General features: G+C 37.4%; 1 protein-coding gene across 1 annotated transcript in view; it reads right to left on the minus strand.

The window, feature by feature from the left end:
* Positions 1 to 288: 288 nt before the first annotated feature.
* The window catches only part of NALF1 (NALCN channel auxiliary factor 1), a 496,478-nt gene continuing 476,050 nt past the window's right edge, over positions 289 to 20,716 (minus strand). Inside the window, 2 exon segments of the mRNA XM_056328704.1 lie at positions 289 to 3,758; positions 14,915 to 15,086. Of these exon segments, the coding sequence (XP_056184679.1) occupies positions 3,463 to 3,758; positions 14,915 to 15,086 (468 nt within the window). The 3' untranslated portion in view covers positions 289 to 3,462.

Below are 20,716 nucleotides of genomic sequence, written 5' to 3' on the forward strand. Positions count from 1 at the left end.
GCAAATGCAATAAGGAATAACATATAGCTCTGGTTGTGTTATATGACATTTGGCTTAGCAGTATTAACATATTGCACAAAATCTGGATTTTCCCTATTGCAGAAAATAAGATAAAAGGCATGGGAAATTTCTCTCTTCCATATGATCAGAAAATAAATAGTACCCTATTTTTTCCTTTTTCTTCTCATCAGTCATTTGCAGAAATTTGTTAGTATTACTTCTTTGTTAAGCCAGCTCTTTATCATGTATGTATTAGGCATACAGTACAAGGAGAAATGGAACAAGATGGCAGTTACAGCAGTGGCAAGATGCAAATTTATTCTGGCAAAAAAGTAATATGTGCACAATTTCAAGCATGCTTAAGTTTGTGCCAGGAAAACTATTACGAATGAGGAATGGATGGAATGAAACTTTGCATCATACATGATTACGTGTTGCTTAACTTCATAGAAGAGTCTTTGTCTACTCCTGATGTCCCAGGTGCCACCAAGAGAAGCTGCATACCACACTGCTGGAGTGAAAATTGCAACAGATACCCCAGCAGTAGTCACCTCTGCAACATGACTCTTTGTTTCAAAAATTAAAGAAATAGATCTCAAAAAGATGACAAAATTCACAGACCGTTGAACTGCAGGCACTAACCCCAGGTGGGGAGAGGGGGAGGAATTTATTACATCTTGTACTTCTGTAATAATTGGAAGTCTGTAATTGTTTTCTGCTTCATTTTGCCCAAGTTTAATTTGGCTACTTTATGCATGTGATGATGTTGTCACTGTTTTTCCTCATGTCTCTCTCGTATTGTATTACACATGACTGAGTGTAGCCAAGCAGTGGAGGAGTCATATTTTTCACTGACACGACTCAAAAACATTTTTATAGAAAAATAAGGGATGAAGGATGAAGAAGAGCAGGAAAGAAGAAAGAAAATGCCTTAAAGGTAGCTCTCTACATTAATTCACCATGAGGCAAAACAGAAATAATAACTCTTCATGTGTCAATTCAATTGGGATGAACCAGACTTGCTACTGTATTGGTACAGTGTAAAAATAGATGACAGTGAGTAATGGTGTGAACAAAAAACCATGAGGAACATCACAGAAATGGATGTTGGATGGCCTTTGCACAGCAGAGGTAGATAAAGGTTATAACAAACTGTTTACTGACCATGTACACTTACTAGAATTAAGAGGTCAGTTGAACAAGAGCTCACCTAGTAAGAGCTTTCTCAGTAGTGTGACTCATCAGCTGTTGTACAGTACCAGAGCACTGCCCAGTTATTGCTCCATCGTTTTCAGTAACGTCTCTGTCCTTTCAAAAGTCTGCATTCTACCACTAGTTAAGGCTTTTTCATTTGCGTTTCTACATTTTTCCCCAATTTTGCATTAATTCAATGTAATTAATACATGTGCCTCTAACAGAAAATAAAATAACTAAAAAGCACCATGTTTTATTGAACAAAATATAGCATGTGCAAAGAAGGGAAGGGAGGAATTATAGAAACAAAGCAGTGCTGAAGAATTTTGCATTAGCTGGTGCTTTTTTGTTGTTGTCATATTTGCACAGATCATTTTAGGCTCCTCAGTCCAGGTTGTAGTAAAACACTATCAAAACAAATAATCTTGCAAAATATTTGAGCTTTCGCAGCTTAACATGTGTATCTTGAACCGCTTAAGCAGCATGGTTATCTTCCTTCTGTTTTTTTTCCAGAATTTAACAGACCATAAAGTGTATACAAAAACGCATTATGCACCAGTGATTAAATGTTCTTACAACATTAATATTTATCAAGGGGTATTTCATAGCTAGAAAGTAGGTAACTATATTTTATTTCCTAAGAGAACATTTTCTATAGTTTTCCTTCATCTCCCAGCTACACAGCAAACATCTCTAAAGTGCACTTCCCAAGTGTAGTTAGAGAATAGGAAGGAATGTAAAGTTTTTAAAAACAGCCCTTATTAACTTTTCCTTCCATAGATTCTACTGTAAACTCTAAAAAGCCTTTAAAAAAAGCAAATTCTCATACACTCGGCAGGTGAAATGTTCCCACAAAAATAAAAGTAAACAAATTAAAAATCACCCCAAACAACGAAAAATCAGCAATCATATTACAATCTTTTCTCTTGACTACTCATATCCTAGTATATCTTTACTGGTTTTATTGCACATTTATGAAAACTGTTGTCCTATATATTTAAAAAAAAATAGTTCTTTATCTGTGCTAACACATTCTTGTGCACCCTTAATAACTAGAGTAACTTTCAACAACATGTAGATATTAGAAAAACAATGGAATCAAAACCAAAGAGATACTTTGTATTGTAGATGCTCAAAGGCTTCTAGTGTAATTTTGTTGAGACAGAAAGACTTGGATTTTGGAAGCTTTTTGCTCCCATTCCTTATGGAAAGCTGCTGGTTATGTGACAGCAGAACTCAAAACGTAATTCACAATGAATGCCAATCCTTCACCTCCAATATGAAGGCTTCCCAACTACTCAACTTGCTGAGCATAACTGGTTTTACATAGCATATCTAAAAAAGGCTGCTCCTGTTCAACTGACCAGTGAGAAAGGACTGGACTTCTTCAAAACGGGTATTGGAGCAACAGTTTGTTATATATTTCTTTACATTTTTTAACTGTCCGATCCCACCTTATAAGGAGAGCACTTGTTTGTTCAGCTAAAAGGAACCCCCTTCATGCTCCTTTTGGGTTTGCTCAGTCAACTGGTTTGTGCAACAGTGGCAGAGGCACACTGGAATTGTGTACCCATTCATTGTGATTACACAGACAGAAGCAAATGTATGTTGTCTGCGATGGGAGATGGGAAGGGGAAAGGAGATGAATGGTTCCCATTGGTAAGAGGACAGTTAGGTTTGTTTAGGTATTTTTTTAGTTGCTTTTTTTTTTCTTTTTTCTTTTTTTTTTTTTTTTTTTTTTGTTAAATTTTGTTTTGTTGTTCTTTTTATGGGTTTTGGGGTTTTTTTGGTTTTTTTTTTTTGTTTTTTTTTGTGGTTTTTAAAATTTATTTATTTATTTATTTGCTATGTCATGGAATCATAGCAGTCATTCCTCTAATAGAAACTGACAGGACATAAAAGACAGAACTATCAGATGAACACACACAATGACTAGAAATATATCGACAGAGAAAAGACTTAATTTAGCTTTGAGAAACCGTCCCAAAAATAAAATCCTGTATTAACAAGTGCAAAAAACAAACAAAAAAGAAACTCCAAACATTAAAACACAGTGTATAAAATGGTGTGAGAAATTTAAGTCACCATACAGCCTTTTAGTCAATAAAAAGCTGTGTTCATGTGTCCTTGTTTGGGTAGTGGCCCATTCTTTTCATTTTACCCAAAAGGTCATTCAAGAAGAGATCTGAGGTTAAAGCACTCAGTCCTTGCTAGTTTTGACTGTAGTCATTTGGGCCTGTTGTATTTCTATCATATGAATCCTTCCTTTTATTCCTCATTAGTTGAATTATCTTCTAAAGTTGTTATGCCTCCAAAACCCAGTCCTGTTGAGTTCTGTGCTGCTGAGACTGTAAGTACTGTATGTAAGAGAATTAATACAAGAACACACAGTTTAAGTCTGCTGTTACACAGTCTTGATGCTGATGAAACTGTGAGCGATGTCCTGTGACACATTGTTGAGCCACTTGTTTTTATAGTCCCTTTGGATTGATGATCTGATAATAGTCCCCATCTGACATCACAGCATTCTGGTTCTGCATTGGTTGGATAGTTTTCATAGAGCCCTGTAGGGGAAACACAAAGGAAAATAAGCGTCAGGCACAAGAAGACTGGCAGAAGTTGGTAGCTCAAAGCAACAGTCGATAGCTTAGTCTAAGCCATCGAATCCACACTTTGGGTGAGCCTGAGGCCTTCAAAACACTTGCCATTTTGTATACTAGAGCATGTTGAAGGGATATGTGTTGTCTAATGAAGCAGCATGAAAAGATCATTCCACAGAAGTATGACACAGCATGGTTGTGTAAAGAAATGGCATTAAAAAGTAATGACTGATGTTTGAATGATATGGATATTTGAATTATTCATTTTTTGGGAACTAACAACTAATGATGAAGTAACAACTAAGCACAATGGATATTTCCACAAAATCTGAAAGGATTTTGAGATTCTTCCTCAGTCTGCAAGCACTACGAGTATATAACATTGTCCGTGAAAACAGAGGCATTAAAAGCCAAATAATTGATATACTGACAATATTGACAATATTGATTGTCAAACCCCAGTACAGACCTAACAGCTTCACAGGAACAGTTTCCAAACAGAGCTGTTCAGAGGCTACTTGTTTACCCTACCTCAGCTGTGTTCTTCTAGCAGGGATGTTCTCTTCGGCATACCCCAGAGGTGAGAATGATCTTTCTTTGCCATGCAATAATTGGTTCTCTTGATATTTCTGACTATACATGTAGGCTATTTCTGCCTTTGGAACTTTACTGAGTTATTCAGCCTGATCCAATCATGAATTTTTTAACAGTTAGAGGAATTCTGTCTTTTCCAAAAGGTACAACTGTCCTTTTGGAAATTGTCAATGCTGTCTGCATTGCTATATAGAAGAGTAACATAACCAGAGCGTTCTGTTTGCTTCTCATATGTCTTCTTTTCTGATAAACTAAAAGAACCTGACTAGGCTGTTTAACTAATGGTGAAATACAAGAATGTCTAACATAGTGGACAATACCTTTCCATAGGTGAGATACACAAAAATAAAGTGTTTTCATTTTGCAGTAAATAATTACTCTATGGTAGTGCTGGGTTTTAATAGGAAAAAAACTTTCTGTGTTGAAATATTAATATAAAGATTTTGAAAGCAGCTACACAATTACTATAATTTATAAATTAACTTGATTTCTCAGAAGAAGAATTGCATTTTGTTTGAAGTATCACAACAATGATATTACTTTCAAAAAGCAATGCATACAAATTTAGGTGTAAGATTGCTAGGTCCAGGCACCAGACTGCTTGTATTTTTTGAATAACCTGTAAAGAAAACCAGCATGCCTTAAATTAAGATAAAATTGAACTTCCTACTTCCATAATATTGATCTGCAACTAAATAAAAAGTGCACTAGGCATGCTGAGCATGTTAAAATGCAGATTAAACCTAGACTAGCACTTTTTCACATAGCTGACACAACAGTCTATTATGTTATACAAGAATCCAAATAAAGTTGCATCTATTTTTGGAATAATTACAATTTTTAAAGATACAGGAATGAGAACAGTTTATTTGATTTTCTATAAAGTCAGTTTTTACCCTGTAGGGAATCAAGGCATGTTTGCACCTGTGCAGTCAGATACTTAAGGCAATGTACCAAAGGCTGAAAATTATTTTGTCTCTCTCAGATCATCACTGAATGTACTTCATGTTTTTCAAGAGATTCTGTTGCATTTTGGAACTTGTGGGCAGTTGTTTTTTGCAAGTGTAATAAAGCATCTTATTGCTAACATCGTATTTTCTGAGACAAATATTTTGATTTTTGTGTGCATACATGTGTTTTTAAACATGGTAACATACAGGAGATTTCTCCCAAAGCAGGTAATTATACAATCTGTTCTGTGACTGCGGTAGCTCAAACGATTACTGGTAATTGAAAAGACACAGAGGATGGTTAATGCTTTGATCCCACTGGGACTTGTTTACCATTCAAACTAAATTTGCTGTCTTTCTCATTTTAGGAAAACTCAGACCTCCTTTGAAATCAAAGCCTATGTATACAAGTTGGCAATCAAAAGGTATGTAAATAGTTCATATATACTTACTGAATCATAAATGGAAGGCAACTCCACATTCAAAGCTGCATTGAACTTGTTCCTTAATGCAAAATTACATTTTGTCTTTATTTCAATTCAGCAATTTAATTTAGATTTTGAATTTGCAGTTATATATTCAATAATCAATTAACTACAGAATCACTATTCATCTAACAGTTGCAGAACATTCAGATAAATTAACTCAGAGCTGTTGCACTGAAATAATAAAACTTCATGATTTTGCTTCACCACATACTTGTTTGTAGCCTTAACTATCGGTTTTGGTCCCTTGGATCTAAGAAGTCAGTCTATTCAGAGATTTACAAACCCATGACCTGCCAGAAACCCTGGGAACAGGCTACATCAGCCTTGGAAAACCAGGGAGGAAAAAACTAGTTCATTTTTTTATCAAAACATTTTATATGGATACAGAGTTTGGGATAAGAAATAAAAAGGGTATCTTTACCCACCAAACCACTAAGTCTTCCCCTTTCCTCTTCTGTCTTTATAGTTCAGTTTGTAGACACCAATACTCTATGTATTACCTGGATGTTCAGTAAATGTATTTCTGACACTGATTTACTAATTGTTATTGACTTGAAATCTAATTTGCTTTTCACTTTTCATTTAAAATTCTCAGCTCTGAATCTCAATTTCCCAATTTTTCCCAGCACTCACCTGTATTTCACCAACAGAAAGATTAGTACATATGGAGGTTCTCGGACCTTGATGTTAATCAAGGATCTAGAATTTGGCAGGATATTTTTTGGTATCAAACCACTCTCCAGACAGATATACTACCGCTCATGAAGTTCATGTAAAAGCTATCTCTTTGCTTTGTAACTGGATAGGTTTTTTTACATGCAGATAACATTTTGTTGACCAGTGCAGCAGTTATGCCTGTAGGGTGTGTGTTAGTAAGGCTGATGCAAGAATTAAGCTACTCGTTTGACTGAGATTATGTTAATGGAGACATGACTGTAGAGAAATCCCATGCATCCTGCTCAGCTGAATCATACTGGGAGAAAAAGGAGTGACAGCATGAGAATTATTCACTTTGTGCAGAAACAGCTTTGGGAGAAAAGCAGCAAACTGCAAAAAAGTTCTTGTTCAAGAATGAAAATCACAAAGACTGTCTCTGCATCCATGGTCTGCTGATCAGCCAGATCTCCAGCTGACTCAGAGAATGCTGTGGTTTCTGCCTGAGCACTTGCATTTCTTTTGCATAGGAACCAGCATGCAAAAGAGGTGGTTACATTTCTACATCTCACCTGAACACTGTCAGGATGTGTCATGCTTGTGGCTGGATCTATATCTGCAGCAGTTACCTGGCTTGACCCACATGGTTTCTTTGCTAAAGAAAGAGCTATGGACCCATACTATTCGACACTGAAGGAAACTGGTCTGGTTGACATATTTGTTGTCATTGCTGGATACGTATTTTGCAAGACCACAGAAATAAACCAAGATCTTATATGTTATGGTTTTTCCTCATTTTACTTCTACAGAACTCTAAACCGTGGCCCTTTTTAACATAGATTTCTGATGATCCTGAGAGGCATACCAAGCTTCTTGTGCTTGAAGAAAAGACCATGAACTAGAAGAAGAAATGAGGTAAGTAGATGTAGTGTACCAGAAGTTTTGAATGCTCCATTTTATTGTAAGCCCAAAGTAAATAATGTCTGCCAAGAGTGATCCATCCAGCAGTGACATCATTGTGTCAGTGAACACCAGCAGTATGCACGGCATTTCTTTCTGAGAAATTGTTTCTGATCTTTCAATATTCACATTTCCCAACTACAGAAGGCAAGAGAACACATTAGATATTATATGACTAGATTTCACTGCTTGCTTACATCTGATCTGATAGCCAACACTCTTTGATTTTTCCCAGATGGTCCTCTCAATTTCTAAATTACTGTCTGTGGCAGATTATGATGTTTCTGTTTAGACATGTATTTTATACCCTTCATATTACAAAAAGTAATAAAAAGAAATGTAGAAGAAGGCTTAAAGATCAATAGATTATCTTTCAGTCAAAGAAATTATTCTTGAACTGGTGAATAAGGCTGTTCAGCTCTTCTGAAAAAGTTAAGTTCCATTTCAGACTCCGTTCCAATTGTTGGAGGAGATCTGGGTTGCTGTGTTTTAATTTTCTTTTATTGATATACGTTGGTGACTATTTCAGATAGTTGCCTCTGGAATATTTTCCTCTGTGTGTGCCCACATTCAAGAAAAAGTCATTGTGTTTCTTCACCATGCATGGATTTTTTTCCTCCTAAAATATGTACAGGACCAATTTCTTCCTGCTGGTGTAAATCAGTGTTATCCCTGTAAAACTGAGTGCTGAAAGCCAGAAAAATAAGTAAATACCTGACTCTCAGGGCTATACAATGAACTTTTTTTGCTTTGCTATGTTGAGATACAAGATAAGGGTGAGATAATTTGCTTCTAGCTAACATTTTTTGTTTTGCTTCTATTTTGTACAGTTTTTGATCAGAAGGATTTACTACTGTGATATGACACAGAAGGAAAGGGTCATACATATCTAAGTACTGTGTTAGAATAGAAAGTTCAGGGATATCAGCAGGTTAATTGCCTGGTTGTTTTTGTAGGAAAATGTTTGCAGCTAGTAAACTTATGGTATTGGACCACATTCATGGGAAAGCCCCAATATTCAAGACCAGAAGCACATTAGACTCTAAAATATGAGCTATTTAGTTGACAGGTTCTGCTGAAAAACCATGTCAAATTTTCCTTGTAGGCAGATTCATAGCTAGTAACAATTTAAACCATGCTTGTCAAACATAAATGGGATTTGTCCTGCTGTCTATATTAGCTTAATATTTTGATATTTTAGGACCTACTAAGAAATGTAGGCAGGAGGCAAATGACACATTATTACGAGTGATTTTTAAAGTATGAATTTGGATCAAGTATGTATTTTTTTTTTCATCTTAGTTTGCCAAGAACAGTATAAAGTGGATTGACTTCAGAAATTTTCTCTTCTTGAATCATTCTACATGGAAAAGATAGACTGTGCTGCATTGTATATAAAACATTTTCTTGAAGAAATTGCTTTTCAAGTTGTGCTGAAATCAGGGCATCTGTTTTGAAACACACTCTATAGCTAAACATGCTGGTGAAACCCAGACACACATCTCCCCCTTGAGAGGATGCTGCAATTTAACCAATTGCTCCCAATACCCTTGTTGAGCTTTGTTAGTCAAAAAACTCCTTCTACAGATTGGTGAGAATTGTCTCTAATAATTCTTACTATGTCCTTAGAAACATTATGTCTCTATGTGTGCTATGAAGTGTGACTGGCAGTTCCATTTCTGGTGAATACTCTTCTTTACTCTAAAAGAGGAGGAATTTCTAAGAAAGTATCATTTCACATGGATCACCTAAGGACGCTACTGATATTTGCAAAAAATGATGTATGGAGAATATTCACATTATGTTTCCAAGCAACTGAGATGTTAATTGGAACACATGAAATTAGGAGCCTAATTTAATATGGACTGAAAGGAAAGATATGTGTGATTCAAAGCTCCTGAATCACCTACCTTTTCTCTCCTCTTACTTTCTCCTTCTACATTGAAAAGTATCAGAAGCCTGTTCATCACAGAAGAGTAGACAAATTTGATTCTCCTCATAGCAGAAGACTCATTATGATGACACTGCTCTTATGAAGTACCTGAAGGTGCCATGCTGGTTTTGGAAGAAGCTAATGCAACACATCTCTGCTTCATTGCTAATCACTACGTTCCCTTCCTTTCCTTCACAGAGGAACTTAAGTGCTCAATTAAATTCCATGATATCTGTTGTACAGGTAAAGGCTGTGAGCATGTGGCTGATATTTCCTGCCTGATACTTGCTGCTGGGTGACGGCCCTGTTATGCCACAAGGCACAAAGAAACCGTAAGTCTTGGTCAATAGAAAGAAAGCCCTTAGCAACACAGCTAGTTCTAATTCTGCACTCTAAAATGGTCCAGACCTGGCACATGGACAGCAGTTTTGGGACTGGTCTGCCAGCAGCCAGAATAGGTTATATCTGTATTAACAAGTAGTTTTGGGTAGAAGAAGATCTGTATAATGGAACAGCTGGTGCTAAGTATCTTGTGTCAAGCCTAAATGCATTTGAAAGAGTTTTACCTCACTCCAGCTCTAATCTAATTCTGTAGACCAAATGTGCATTAGTGGTTGGGAGGTAGTATAGCCCTTAACACATCTCCTACTTCAGTTTAATCCAAAGGAACCCAGTTCATATCCTCCAAGACCTCTCCCAAGTGCAAGTCAAACAGCAAGGAGCATGAATGGGAGATTTGCTTCAAAAGTACACTCCTGAATCAGATTGCTAATGCAGATCAGCTGCAGAGTTAGTGCTGACGGCATATACTGGCTGCTCAGGGAAAGGTCGTGTGTGCAGAGGAAAGGTAATCTCTTCTCCCCACTCTTTGGCCATCTCTACTGCTCATTTGGTGGAAACTGAACTTTCATGTTTTCTGGGCTGAGCAAACTTCAGGCCTGAATGGATAGTTTTGCCTGTGAAGAAAGATTTCATGGCTTCTGCATCCTCTCTCTGTCGCTGTTGGGAGATGGCAGCAAGCCAAACAGAAACAGTTCAAGGGATGGACCAGTCCCCAGGCCAGATGCTGAGCCACATAAATTTTGAAGGCACGAGAAAAGTGAATTATAACCAGTCTCTTCCCAGTGCTTTGTATGTAGATTCATACATCTTTCAGCTCTCTTTCCACACTCAAAGAGTATGTGTGAAAGAAATCTTCCACATCTCCCATTCATACTGGAGAAAAAAAAAAGGAAAGATAACTGTCTATGGAAGAAAACAATCCCACTGGTATGCACACTGTCTTTGTAGGAGTCAGAATTAAAAACCCTGACCTGGAACTTTGCATGGGACTCACTAATTGTAATCTGCCATGTGTATGTGTATGTATGTCTAAACACTATTATTATCTCCCTTAAATAAAAATCTGTTTTGCGTGGGCAATTCTAGACATCTGAGCTGCAGAAAGAAACATTAAATGAAATCATTGGAAACCGTAATCATATGGATATAAACTCCAAAGGTCTAAAATGAAAGCAACCATTCAATTTTAATTAATATAAAAAATAATATGTTCCAGAACAGTGTTTCATGGAAAGACCGCCTTTTTTCCTTCTATTTCCTAGAAGGAAGGATGGAGAGGGGAACACAAAGTTCTTTCTAGCCAACTGCATGTTTCCATAATCAGAACCACACTGTGATTCTGATTGTTTTGATTAATCTCTGAAGTACTTTCTTTTGCACTGCAGATGTCTCACATACTCACATGCATTTCTACGAGACAAGTTCCAGTGATATGCAACTAGTGTAGCATCCCCTCTCCTTTTCCCACTATCTACTTTCATTTGAGGTAATCAAGGAAGACATATCAAGGAAGGCATTCTTAGGGCAGAATACTTCTTACTCATTATACCAGTCCTTCACGAATTTCCAAGAAGTCATTATTAATCCACATTATAAACCACAACATTATTTTTATTTAAATACATTTAATATTGTCAAGAATAACAATGACTGCAAAATTTCTTTTTTTTTTGCAGTAGCCAGTCCTATGCTATTTTCTCATGGACCTTCTAAGGAGGGATAAAACCTTTATTATTATTTATTTTTACAGCTTCCAGATTATTTTTTTTTTGTACAGCCTCCAACCTTGAAAAAATCCTGCCGTGCCCTGCAAGAAAAAAACAAGTATGTGGTTTCCCTGTCAGCCAGTGCTGTGCTGGCCCCACGTCCAGGAGGTGTCTCTGCACCCCAGCTCACTGCTACGGTGGTACAGGGGTGCACGGGGAGGGAGCAGCGCAGTATCACCACAGCAGCTCCCAGCACTGCTGGTGACATGAAGCCACACCAGCCTCTTGTTTAGCTGCCATGGGAAATTAGCGTGTAGTCTATCTATGTGCATCCTGCACTCTGTACTGTAGTCAACATCAAATAAAACCAGCTATTATGGGTACACCTTTCCCTCTTACTTGCCTTCCACAGTGTATTAAAATGTGTTACAGAAATCAATCCTCTGTCTTTCCATTAACCTAAATCTCTACTGGACCTTAGAGGAAATAGTCTGTTACCATGGAGAGGAGGAAGGGAAGCCCTTACTATAAAACTATTACTTCTAAAATATTATTAAAGAAAATCAGAATCCACAAATTCTTGACGTTTGTCAGAGATAAATTATCCAATAAGCAGATGGACTCCTTTTTTTCTCCAGACAATATTTCATAATTAACAGTGTTCCTTAGCGATACAGCTAGTCTTTCATTAGTGTCATGGGGGAAAAAAATATCATATCAACATAACACAATTCAGTTCTTGCTGTATCACTCTGAAAATGTAAGTAAAAGTTTCAAAACAGGACATGTAGCATTTCTCTCCATGGGATACCGTGGGAGACAGGAACAGTAGAGGTATCCAAGCCTAATTTAAATGAGTGACGGCCTGTGGCAAACTGCCATTCCTGAGGAATTCCTCAACATAGACTTCGGTCCTGCTGTGCTTCCTATAGCAGAGCTCAACAGTGACCAGCTTCACAGTAAACTTAGGTTGAATGGACACACCAGACAACCATCTATAGCACCTAAATTTTAAACAGAAATACTGTTGATGCGACTCTTTTGGTTTTATCAGCAAATTTCATCCATGCCAGAAAGAGCAGGACCAGTACTCAAAATCCCAGAACATGTCTGCCAGACAGCAGCTCACAGAAAGCACAGCAGAGAGGGGCCTCAAGCTGTGAGTGACCTGCTTTCAGTCGCTTTTCTGCAAAAGGAGTTTGCGATAACTGTCAAGACACAAGCTACGCTGAGGTAGAGTATTTTGTCTGCTGCTGAACTCACTGTACTTTGCATGAAATAATTCTGTTTTCTAAGCTGCAGAGAAGTGTAATTCTTTAGTCCCACAGCAGATATTAATCTGATTTCTCATTAGTGACACTAGTGCTCTTATAGTGAGCTGCTGATTAGTAAGAGGGTGACAACGGGCCTGTATTCCAGTTTGAATTGCAGCCTTGTACCACTCAGCACCGCCTCTTGCACAAAACTGCCTGGTGTCAGTATGCGGACTCCTATGGGTCCATGAATACAACCTCCACTCTCCTGATGCTGAAGGTCTTGTCTTGAGAGGACAAAAAGTTCAACCAGATATTAGTTATGGACTGCTGAGGTGTGGTTCAGGGCACCCTGATTTTAAGTGTCTGCAATAAGACCTTCATAACTAACCGCGGCTACAGCAAATAGAGTGCAGCCAGCACTTGTTAGCAGGGCGTAGGGAGCTAGTCAGCTCATCAGGTGCAGATGCCTGCTTAGGTTGAATGAAATAGCTCTCAACTCTACTGACTACACCAGATCTACAGTGACTCTAGTGAGAGCTTAGTCATAGAGTTTATGTGTAGATACCCACACAACTAATACCTGCAATAAAATGAGTTTAATCTCCTTAATCTGCTTTTCATCCCGAATTCAGAGATATTGACTCTCAGTAATCTTTGCAAAGTCAGGTATTTTGTGTGTTTTAGGAATGAATTTGGACTTCGGGACATACTAGGAAAATGTAGAGGTAGATATATATTTCCTAAGAGGTTTTCTGAAATAATTACTAGGATGGTTTTGGTTATTGTTTTTTTGTTCTTTGCCATTCTGTCTGTGTGCAAATGTGCATACATGTGTACATACATGCTCACACACATATGTCATATACATGTTGTAGATAAAAATGTCCTCTAAGTCTCTCACTTCAGCTTTTACTGTCCTATCTTAAACTGGACAATAATGCTCATTTGCTTACTGCATATGCATATTGGAAGGCTACTAATACTTTAAAAATGCATTGAAGTGCTAAGCACCTTATTGATGACTACCAAATTGTAACTCAGCTTACATTTTATTATACTGTCTTTTTCATATTGCTCGATTGTGTACAATAGGCTTAATCTTCAAGAAATACAGGAAATACCTTGCTACTAGAATCCCGCTAAATCTAAACACAGGGTGCAAGGTGAAGTGAGTTGCCACAAACATTATATCTGCCTCTGAGATAGTATAGAGCATTAATGGGGTTTTATATTTTATTGTGGTTTTGAGTAGCTTACCTTGGGCAATTAATTTAATATCAGTATTTCCAGTGCACCCCTAATTTAAGGTAAAGACTGTTTAATTTCAGATATTTGGACCAGGCTGTCAAATGATCTAAGTGTTGAAATGTTTTTCTACTGATTTAGTGGGAATAAGTTGCCTAAATATCTTCAAGATTCTCGGATGATACTTTAGGCATCAGAAATCTGCAGATAACATTGATATAAGCCGAAATTCTGTGTGGATGAGTCGAAGCCAGTCCCCAGAATAGTATCTGAGGTACCTGAGATGTACTAAAGGTATTTCTTGTCTACCATATCCTCTCTGGTTGGATCATTCTGGGATAGTGTTTGAAGCAGGGTGGAACATCAAAGGAACCAAACTATTTTATCAATCAATGCATAGACCTATATGACCAGTGCCTTTTAAAATTAAAATACTCACAAATTGTAACAAGGCTCAAGAAGAAACCAACAGATCAGTTCTTCACAGGTGAACAACTGATTCTTAAAATTCTTCAGTAGTGAAAGACCTTTCCTTAGACATTTACTTTCCAAGAGCTGCTGCACAGTTTTGAATACTATGCCCCAGATTCTTCATCTATCTGACATAAGAATGAAGGAGATCAAAGGTGAGTATACTAAAAACTAGTTTTGCCTTTCTTTTCTTCTGCATATTGCATAGCAGAGCCTTTTCTCTCTGACTACTGCATGACACAGAGCAACAATAACCCTCCACCAAATTACTGAGTGTACAAAATAACCAGAACAAATTTATTCTAGTAATTTGGTTTTGTAAAGTTAATGGCTGTGGCAAGCTGTAGTATAAATGTGCATTACTAAATCTGGGCTCAAATCCTAGCACATCCAAAAATTCTTTGTGATGAAGAACACCTTTAGGCTCTCATAGTTAGAGCTAATGAAAGAAACATTACTCATACTCTCCCTTCACATTTAGACTTATGAAAACAAGTGAAATTAGCTTTTCTATACTATACCTGTACAGATGAAACTTGATAGTCCTCCATAGATGACATCATCATTGTCTGGTAATATAAAGGGACACCTTGTCTGAACCTCCAAACAGTATTGCTTGCAAGGAATTCTGTTGCTGCAGTGAAACTGTGTGACTTCAAAATACTGGGAACAGAGCCAGGCTTTGTAGACAGTCTGGAAAAAGAGAAGAACCAAAAGTATAGATGGATGACAATAGCACTGCCATTATTTGAACATACTGCACTGCACACCTACATTAATGCTGCTTCTGAAAGAAAATTTTGAGAGACTATCACTTGGATAAAACATGCTCTTAACTTTTCATTATCCTCCCACTTCAGAAATAAAAACTCTGGCCAAGTCATTTAAAAGCAGCAGTTACTCAGGGCTAGGCATATGCTATTATTTTATCAGAGTAAACAGATATGTCTCTTAGATGTGCTTTTTTATTAGATACATCCACACACCACACACCCTTGTCTCTGTACCTTATTGTATACAAACTGAGATCCTAACCTCATTTGAAGCTGGTCTGGGGAAAACTTATGACAGTAAGTGCAAGAAAGAGTTTAAAACTGGTCTTAGGCCAGCTCTGCCATTTGTATCATCTAGAGCTGAGCTATCAGGTTGCAATAGATGGTGCTGCTTCCCTTCAAATAAAACCTTATCCAGTCCGCTTAGGGTGCCTGAGCACTAACAGCTGTAGACCAGGGGATAAATCTGCAATAATGAGGACCAAGTTCTACATTCAGGACCTAAAAGGAACACATCAAAGATGCTGTCATCTGATGCAGGACCTATGATTATTACAATTATTATAATCATTTAAACAGAAAAGCAAATTAAACATACTGATTTTAGTTTCTTTTGCCTATTATCTTCTGAGCAGTGGTCTTTGTCATAAGAATTAAGATAGCTTTTTGGAAACAGAAAAGTTTCACATGTGATCAGTCATACAAAAATATATTGGACACCAGGCTACGAAGGTGATGAAAAACCTGTGTGACTGAGTATGGAGAGGTTTGCGTGTTTCCCATTTTATTTTCAACTTATCTGTTTTGAAGTACATTATTTAGTAGCTAGATACATGCTATCTGGGTTGTTATATAACACATTTTTCTTCTTTGTATTCATTCAGGATATCTGAAAATCTTAGTAACTACCTTTCCTTTATCACAGGCTGAAAAGCAATATAGGCAACTGATTATTTTCTTTTTTCTTACACCAGTTTTGTGGTTTTTTGTTTTTTTTTGAACTTAGATTACATTTTTAAGCACAGAAAGTTCAAAAACTGACACCTGAAAAGAGCAATCTAGCTGAGGGTTTGGTTTGGTTTCAGCATGTTTCATCTCATCAGTTATAATGTTATTAGTGTCAGTAGCAGCTTAAATTGTATAGTTAATTTCAATGTATTAGTCCCAGAATCACAACTTTTATTTTAGCTTGTTTACAGTGGTGACAGGTATGGGTAAGCTTGCTAGGTGATAAAGTGAAGCCTTTATCACTAACATATGGTTTGTGATCATCTCTTTACAGCAGCTTTCCCGTACTGCATTCTGTAAAACAAGCTCTTTTCATTACAAATTCAATTTTAATTGCTTACAAAGGTTTCTTATCCACACTAAAAGATTAATGAGAAGGAAGATTAGGTTGTGTGTGTACTTTTTGTTTTTAAATAAACTTCTAAACAACAAGAGGTTTTCCCAGTGTTGAATATATACTCAACCGCATTTTTAATGCTTCAGGTGCTACATTGGCATTTACAACAATAAAAGAAATAAAGTAAACGGTTTTTTACTTCGATTTAGTCAGTAAGCATAGTCTATTGGTTGGAGACAGGAATGCTGGGTCTGATAACAGATAAATATTCACAGATGTTCCTTCCTGATCACTAACACTATAGACCTGTTTAGTTTTCTCTTCATAGAATAGATCTAACAGTAGCCAGCTGGTTTATGAATCATGTTTGGAAATGTATATCAGATTATAGGCGGTGTATTGAACAGCACACCATACATGGTAACAAGAAAATGTCTAAATCCATGTGTCTACTTAAGTAAAACAGGAAATAAATGTTTATTCAAGAGCAGAAGTAAAAAATGTGATCATAGGCTTCTGTGAACATTTTTGTGTATCCAGTCTCGGTTTGTACACACCACCTTTTTGCTCTGATTCACAGCTCCTCAGTTTTGGCTTAAAATTGCACTTGAACTCCTGTCCATATTTTTAAAGAATGCATGAGTATACCTGTTCCTGAGATCTATTTCTCAGATAAATGCCTTCCATTCTGTATCCTTTTTACTGCAGCCCCTTTCAACCTTGCCTGCAGTCTATATTGAGATTTTTAATATGCTGGTCCCATTTTGCACTGTTTTGGCCAGTAAGGTTACATAGAAACTAAGATTTTCAGAGTTCTGTCTGGATATGAACTTAGGTCATATCCTACTTTTGGTGAGATGCTGTTACTTATCAGCCTTCCTACCCCCATCCTGACAAGATACATCTGCAGAATACTGTGAAATGTCCAAGAAATAGTAAGCGAAACCCTCAGGGTATACTGAAAACTAGCCTAGAAGGCAGGAGATGCTGGTCTTCAGCCCTTCCCACAAAGTCTGTCTATTTTTCCAGGTCTTTTTCAGGCCTGAGAACTGTCATGAATGAGCCTGAGTAGCTGGAGGAATGAACATTATGAGAAACTTTAACACTTTAATTTTTTAGGCTTTGTTTTAACACTTGAGTACTTATAGTGCATCTGTAGTGGAATTTAAAGTCACATCTGGATAAGGAAAACAAAATAGAGCCAGACTGGAGCACTAGAAAAGGTTCGCCCACAGTGCCTAGCTGTTAGCCCACTGCCTCCACAGCTCTACTATTTTCAAGCCAATGTCTGGAAGCAGAAAAATGTATTTTATGACTTCAATGACCAAGCACCCAACACAAATAACCAGCTTCAACGTTTCAAGGAATCAACACTTCACAAGCAAAACAGACACTAAACTGCATTTGCTTGTCAAATCATTACAGATAAATGGATTCAGAGTTAAAAGAAAGAAAGAAAGGTTGCGTGTGGAGAATTTTGAGAAACTAAAAGAGCACAGTGTGTGCTTTTTTTCTCAGGATATTCAGGAAGAACACTTATTTTTGTCTTTTTTTGTGGGGAATAGCAGCCCAGATATTGTCTCTTTTTAGGACGTTCTGTGTCTCATATCACATGTGAGGTTAGGTAGTGTCTCAGAGTTATTCTTTCTGGTCTTGAAATGCAATCAGGAAGAATTATTAGGTAATATGGTTGCATTATTTGCCTAGAGAGGGGCCAGCAGCTGCTGCCCACAACATGTGCAGTATTTCCAGGTAGAACAGTGCATTGGCTGACCACAGCCCTGGTCATTACATTAGGTGACTTGCAATTGGCTGTGCAACTGCACAAAATTATTTTTTATTGTATGACCAGTATTTATTAAGACTGCAAAAATGATGGGAAGATGAAAGTTGTATTTACTATGCATATATGCCCTCATTCTCTCTCCCTCCCCCTCTTATTCTTGCTCACTCATACATGCACAATACATGTATTTCTACATCACCTAATTTCTATCAAAACAGACTGTGTCGCTTGAATCATCTGAGTCACACTGCAAGAGATGTATCAGTAAAGCAGAATAGAAAAGTTCAGTCAGTTTCATTCTCTACGTCCGCCAATTCTTCATAGCTTTCAAGAGGTGAATTCAGCTCTCTTCTGCCCTTCCCCCACCATTTCTGACTGCTGTTGCCATCACAGTTCTTAATGAACAGTGTGAAATTTTCAGGAGGTACTTACTTTAGCTATTCTGCATGAAAATGATTTTTTTTTTTCTCACTGAACAAAAATTTGATTACTGGCTAGGTTGTCAAAATAGTAATACCTAGAAAATATCAAATAGCTCTTACTGTGTAGCTGTGGAGGATGGTGGGAGGGAAAGAAAGTAGGCAGAGAGAAGTCACAACAGAAACCATCTCTCAAAATAGTAAATTTTCTGAATCAAAATAAATTTTAATTGCATTGCTCTGATGCTTTGCAACCATATTCATTCCTTGGTATGAAAATTAAGTCTTCCGAGAACAACTTAATTTCATCTACCAGTTGAAAAGGAAGAGTCCCCTCATGAACTTCAGAGGCATTCTGTACACTGAAATTTTCAACCACATCAGGAAATCGTACATTATTGAGATAAAGGAGTTAACAGTATTGCTCTGAGACAGTGTGATATGATTCCAGCTCAGCTTCTCCCAAAGCCTGTGTATTTTGAGTTAATTCTGCAGTCTTTATGTATACTGAGGAGTACCTCAGGCTGTGACTGAATAATCAATTGATTTTTCCAAGAATATTCGTGGAATCACTTATTACGTAAACTGAGTTATTTCAGCAGAACTGGATGCAGATACATAATTCATTAAAAAAAAATCTGGGTTGTAGAATAGTGATGTGGCCTTCAAGTTTTGCTGCGTTCTACCCCAGTGGTCCCCAGCCCACCCTGAATCATTGAATACGCTGTGAATAAGCTATGTCTGGAGAGCAAAAACCTTCTTTTCCTGTCAGCCTCAGCTTTAGCATATGATTTTCTGTAACCAAAAACAACCTTAAAGTTTCTAGTATGCAACATACTGCCTATATGCAATGGGTGATGTCTACTACACGCCTAATCTCCTTCTGATTCATAGTTATGAATGTATGAACTATGTAAAAGCATTATAAGTGCATTTAAAATTAGAGCATATGTTTATGTCCCATGTTTTGCATTTTTTCTACTCTCGGTGAATTGTTGTTTCTGTGTGGTATTCTGTGACATTACTGTAATCAATGACGTTGTCTCTTCTAGGGTTTCCATCTCAACCTTTCTATGAAACATTTTTAAAGCATCTACTTCAGCCTAACGTCCTTTATTCCATTTTAGTCTGTTTTAGTATTCTACAGCCGTAAAGGGTAGGATCACCAGGTATACCAGGGACTTAAAAATACTAGTAGTTGTCTTCATGTTTTCAATAACAGAGTTGTAGAAAAGCTACTTGTGAAGGCTGGAAAACTTCTAAGCCTTTGCTTACCCAAATAAAGATAACTACTCATCACTCAGAACTGTACCTGAGCATTAGTCAGGCAAAGAGGAATATATCAAACAATATATACAGGAAATAAGGGGATGAGATCTTAATGTAATTACAGGTTTCATGCTGTGGTGGTGTGCTCCCCTCCCTCCATCTTGACCTAGCAACGAACAACTGTATTTGGCTCAAAGTGGATTCGGGAGTTTGACTTGCGCAGCACACCTATGGTCTAACAAGCAAACCAGCTGAGTGCTGCCCTGGGTGAGGCGGGGGCCTCACGACCTGGTGCTGCTTCAGGGAAGGCCGGGAAGACCGCCGCACATCTGTGATCATGGATCTGTCTGTAATGAATCCTCCCTGCTCCATGGTGAACCATCGGTCCCCACTGACCTTCCAGAATTGATACCTTGCTAAGGGCCAACTGGCACACAATAATTTACTTAGTCCCACCTCACCATGTGTATAAAATCTGACATTTTAGAATGCTCTTATTTTGAGTACGTGATCTTGAACTACTGGATGGTTTTACGGGCCAGAACGTCCCTCCTCCCCAGGCAGGGACACCTTTTTCGTAAGATTTGTGCCTCCGACTACGTCAGATGTTACCCAGGACTGTATTTTTAATAAAAATGCTGAACTCTTAACTCAAGCTTGATTTTTTCAGTAAGCGCATTTACCAATGGCAATTCTGAACTTGTTATATGTTGCCTTAATAAATCATCTAT

This window comes from Falco biarmicus, chromosome 2 (assembly GCF_023638135.1).
Source record: "Falco biarmicus isolate bFalBia1 chromosome 2, bFalBia1.pri, whole genome shotgun sequence".
NCBI lineage: Eukaryota > Metazoa > Chordata > Aves > Falconiformes > Falconidae > Falco > Falco biarmicus.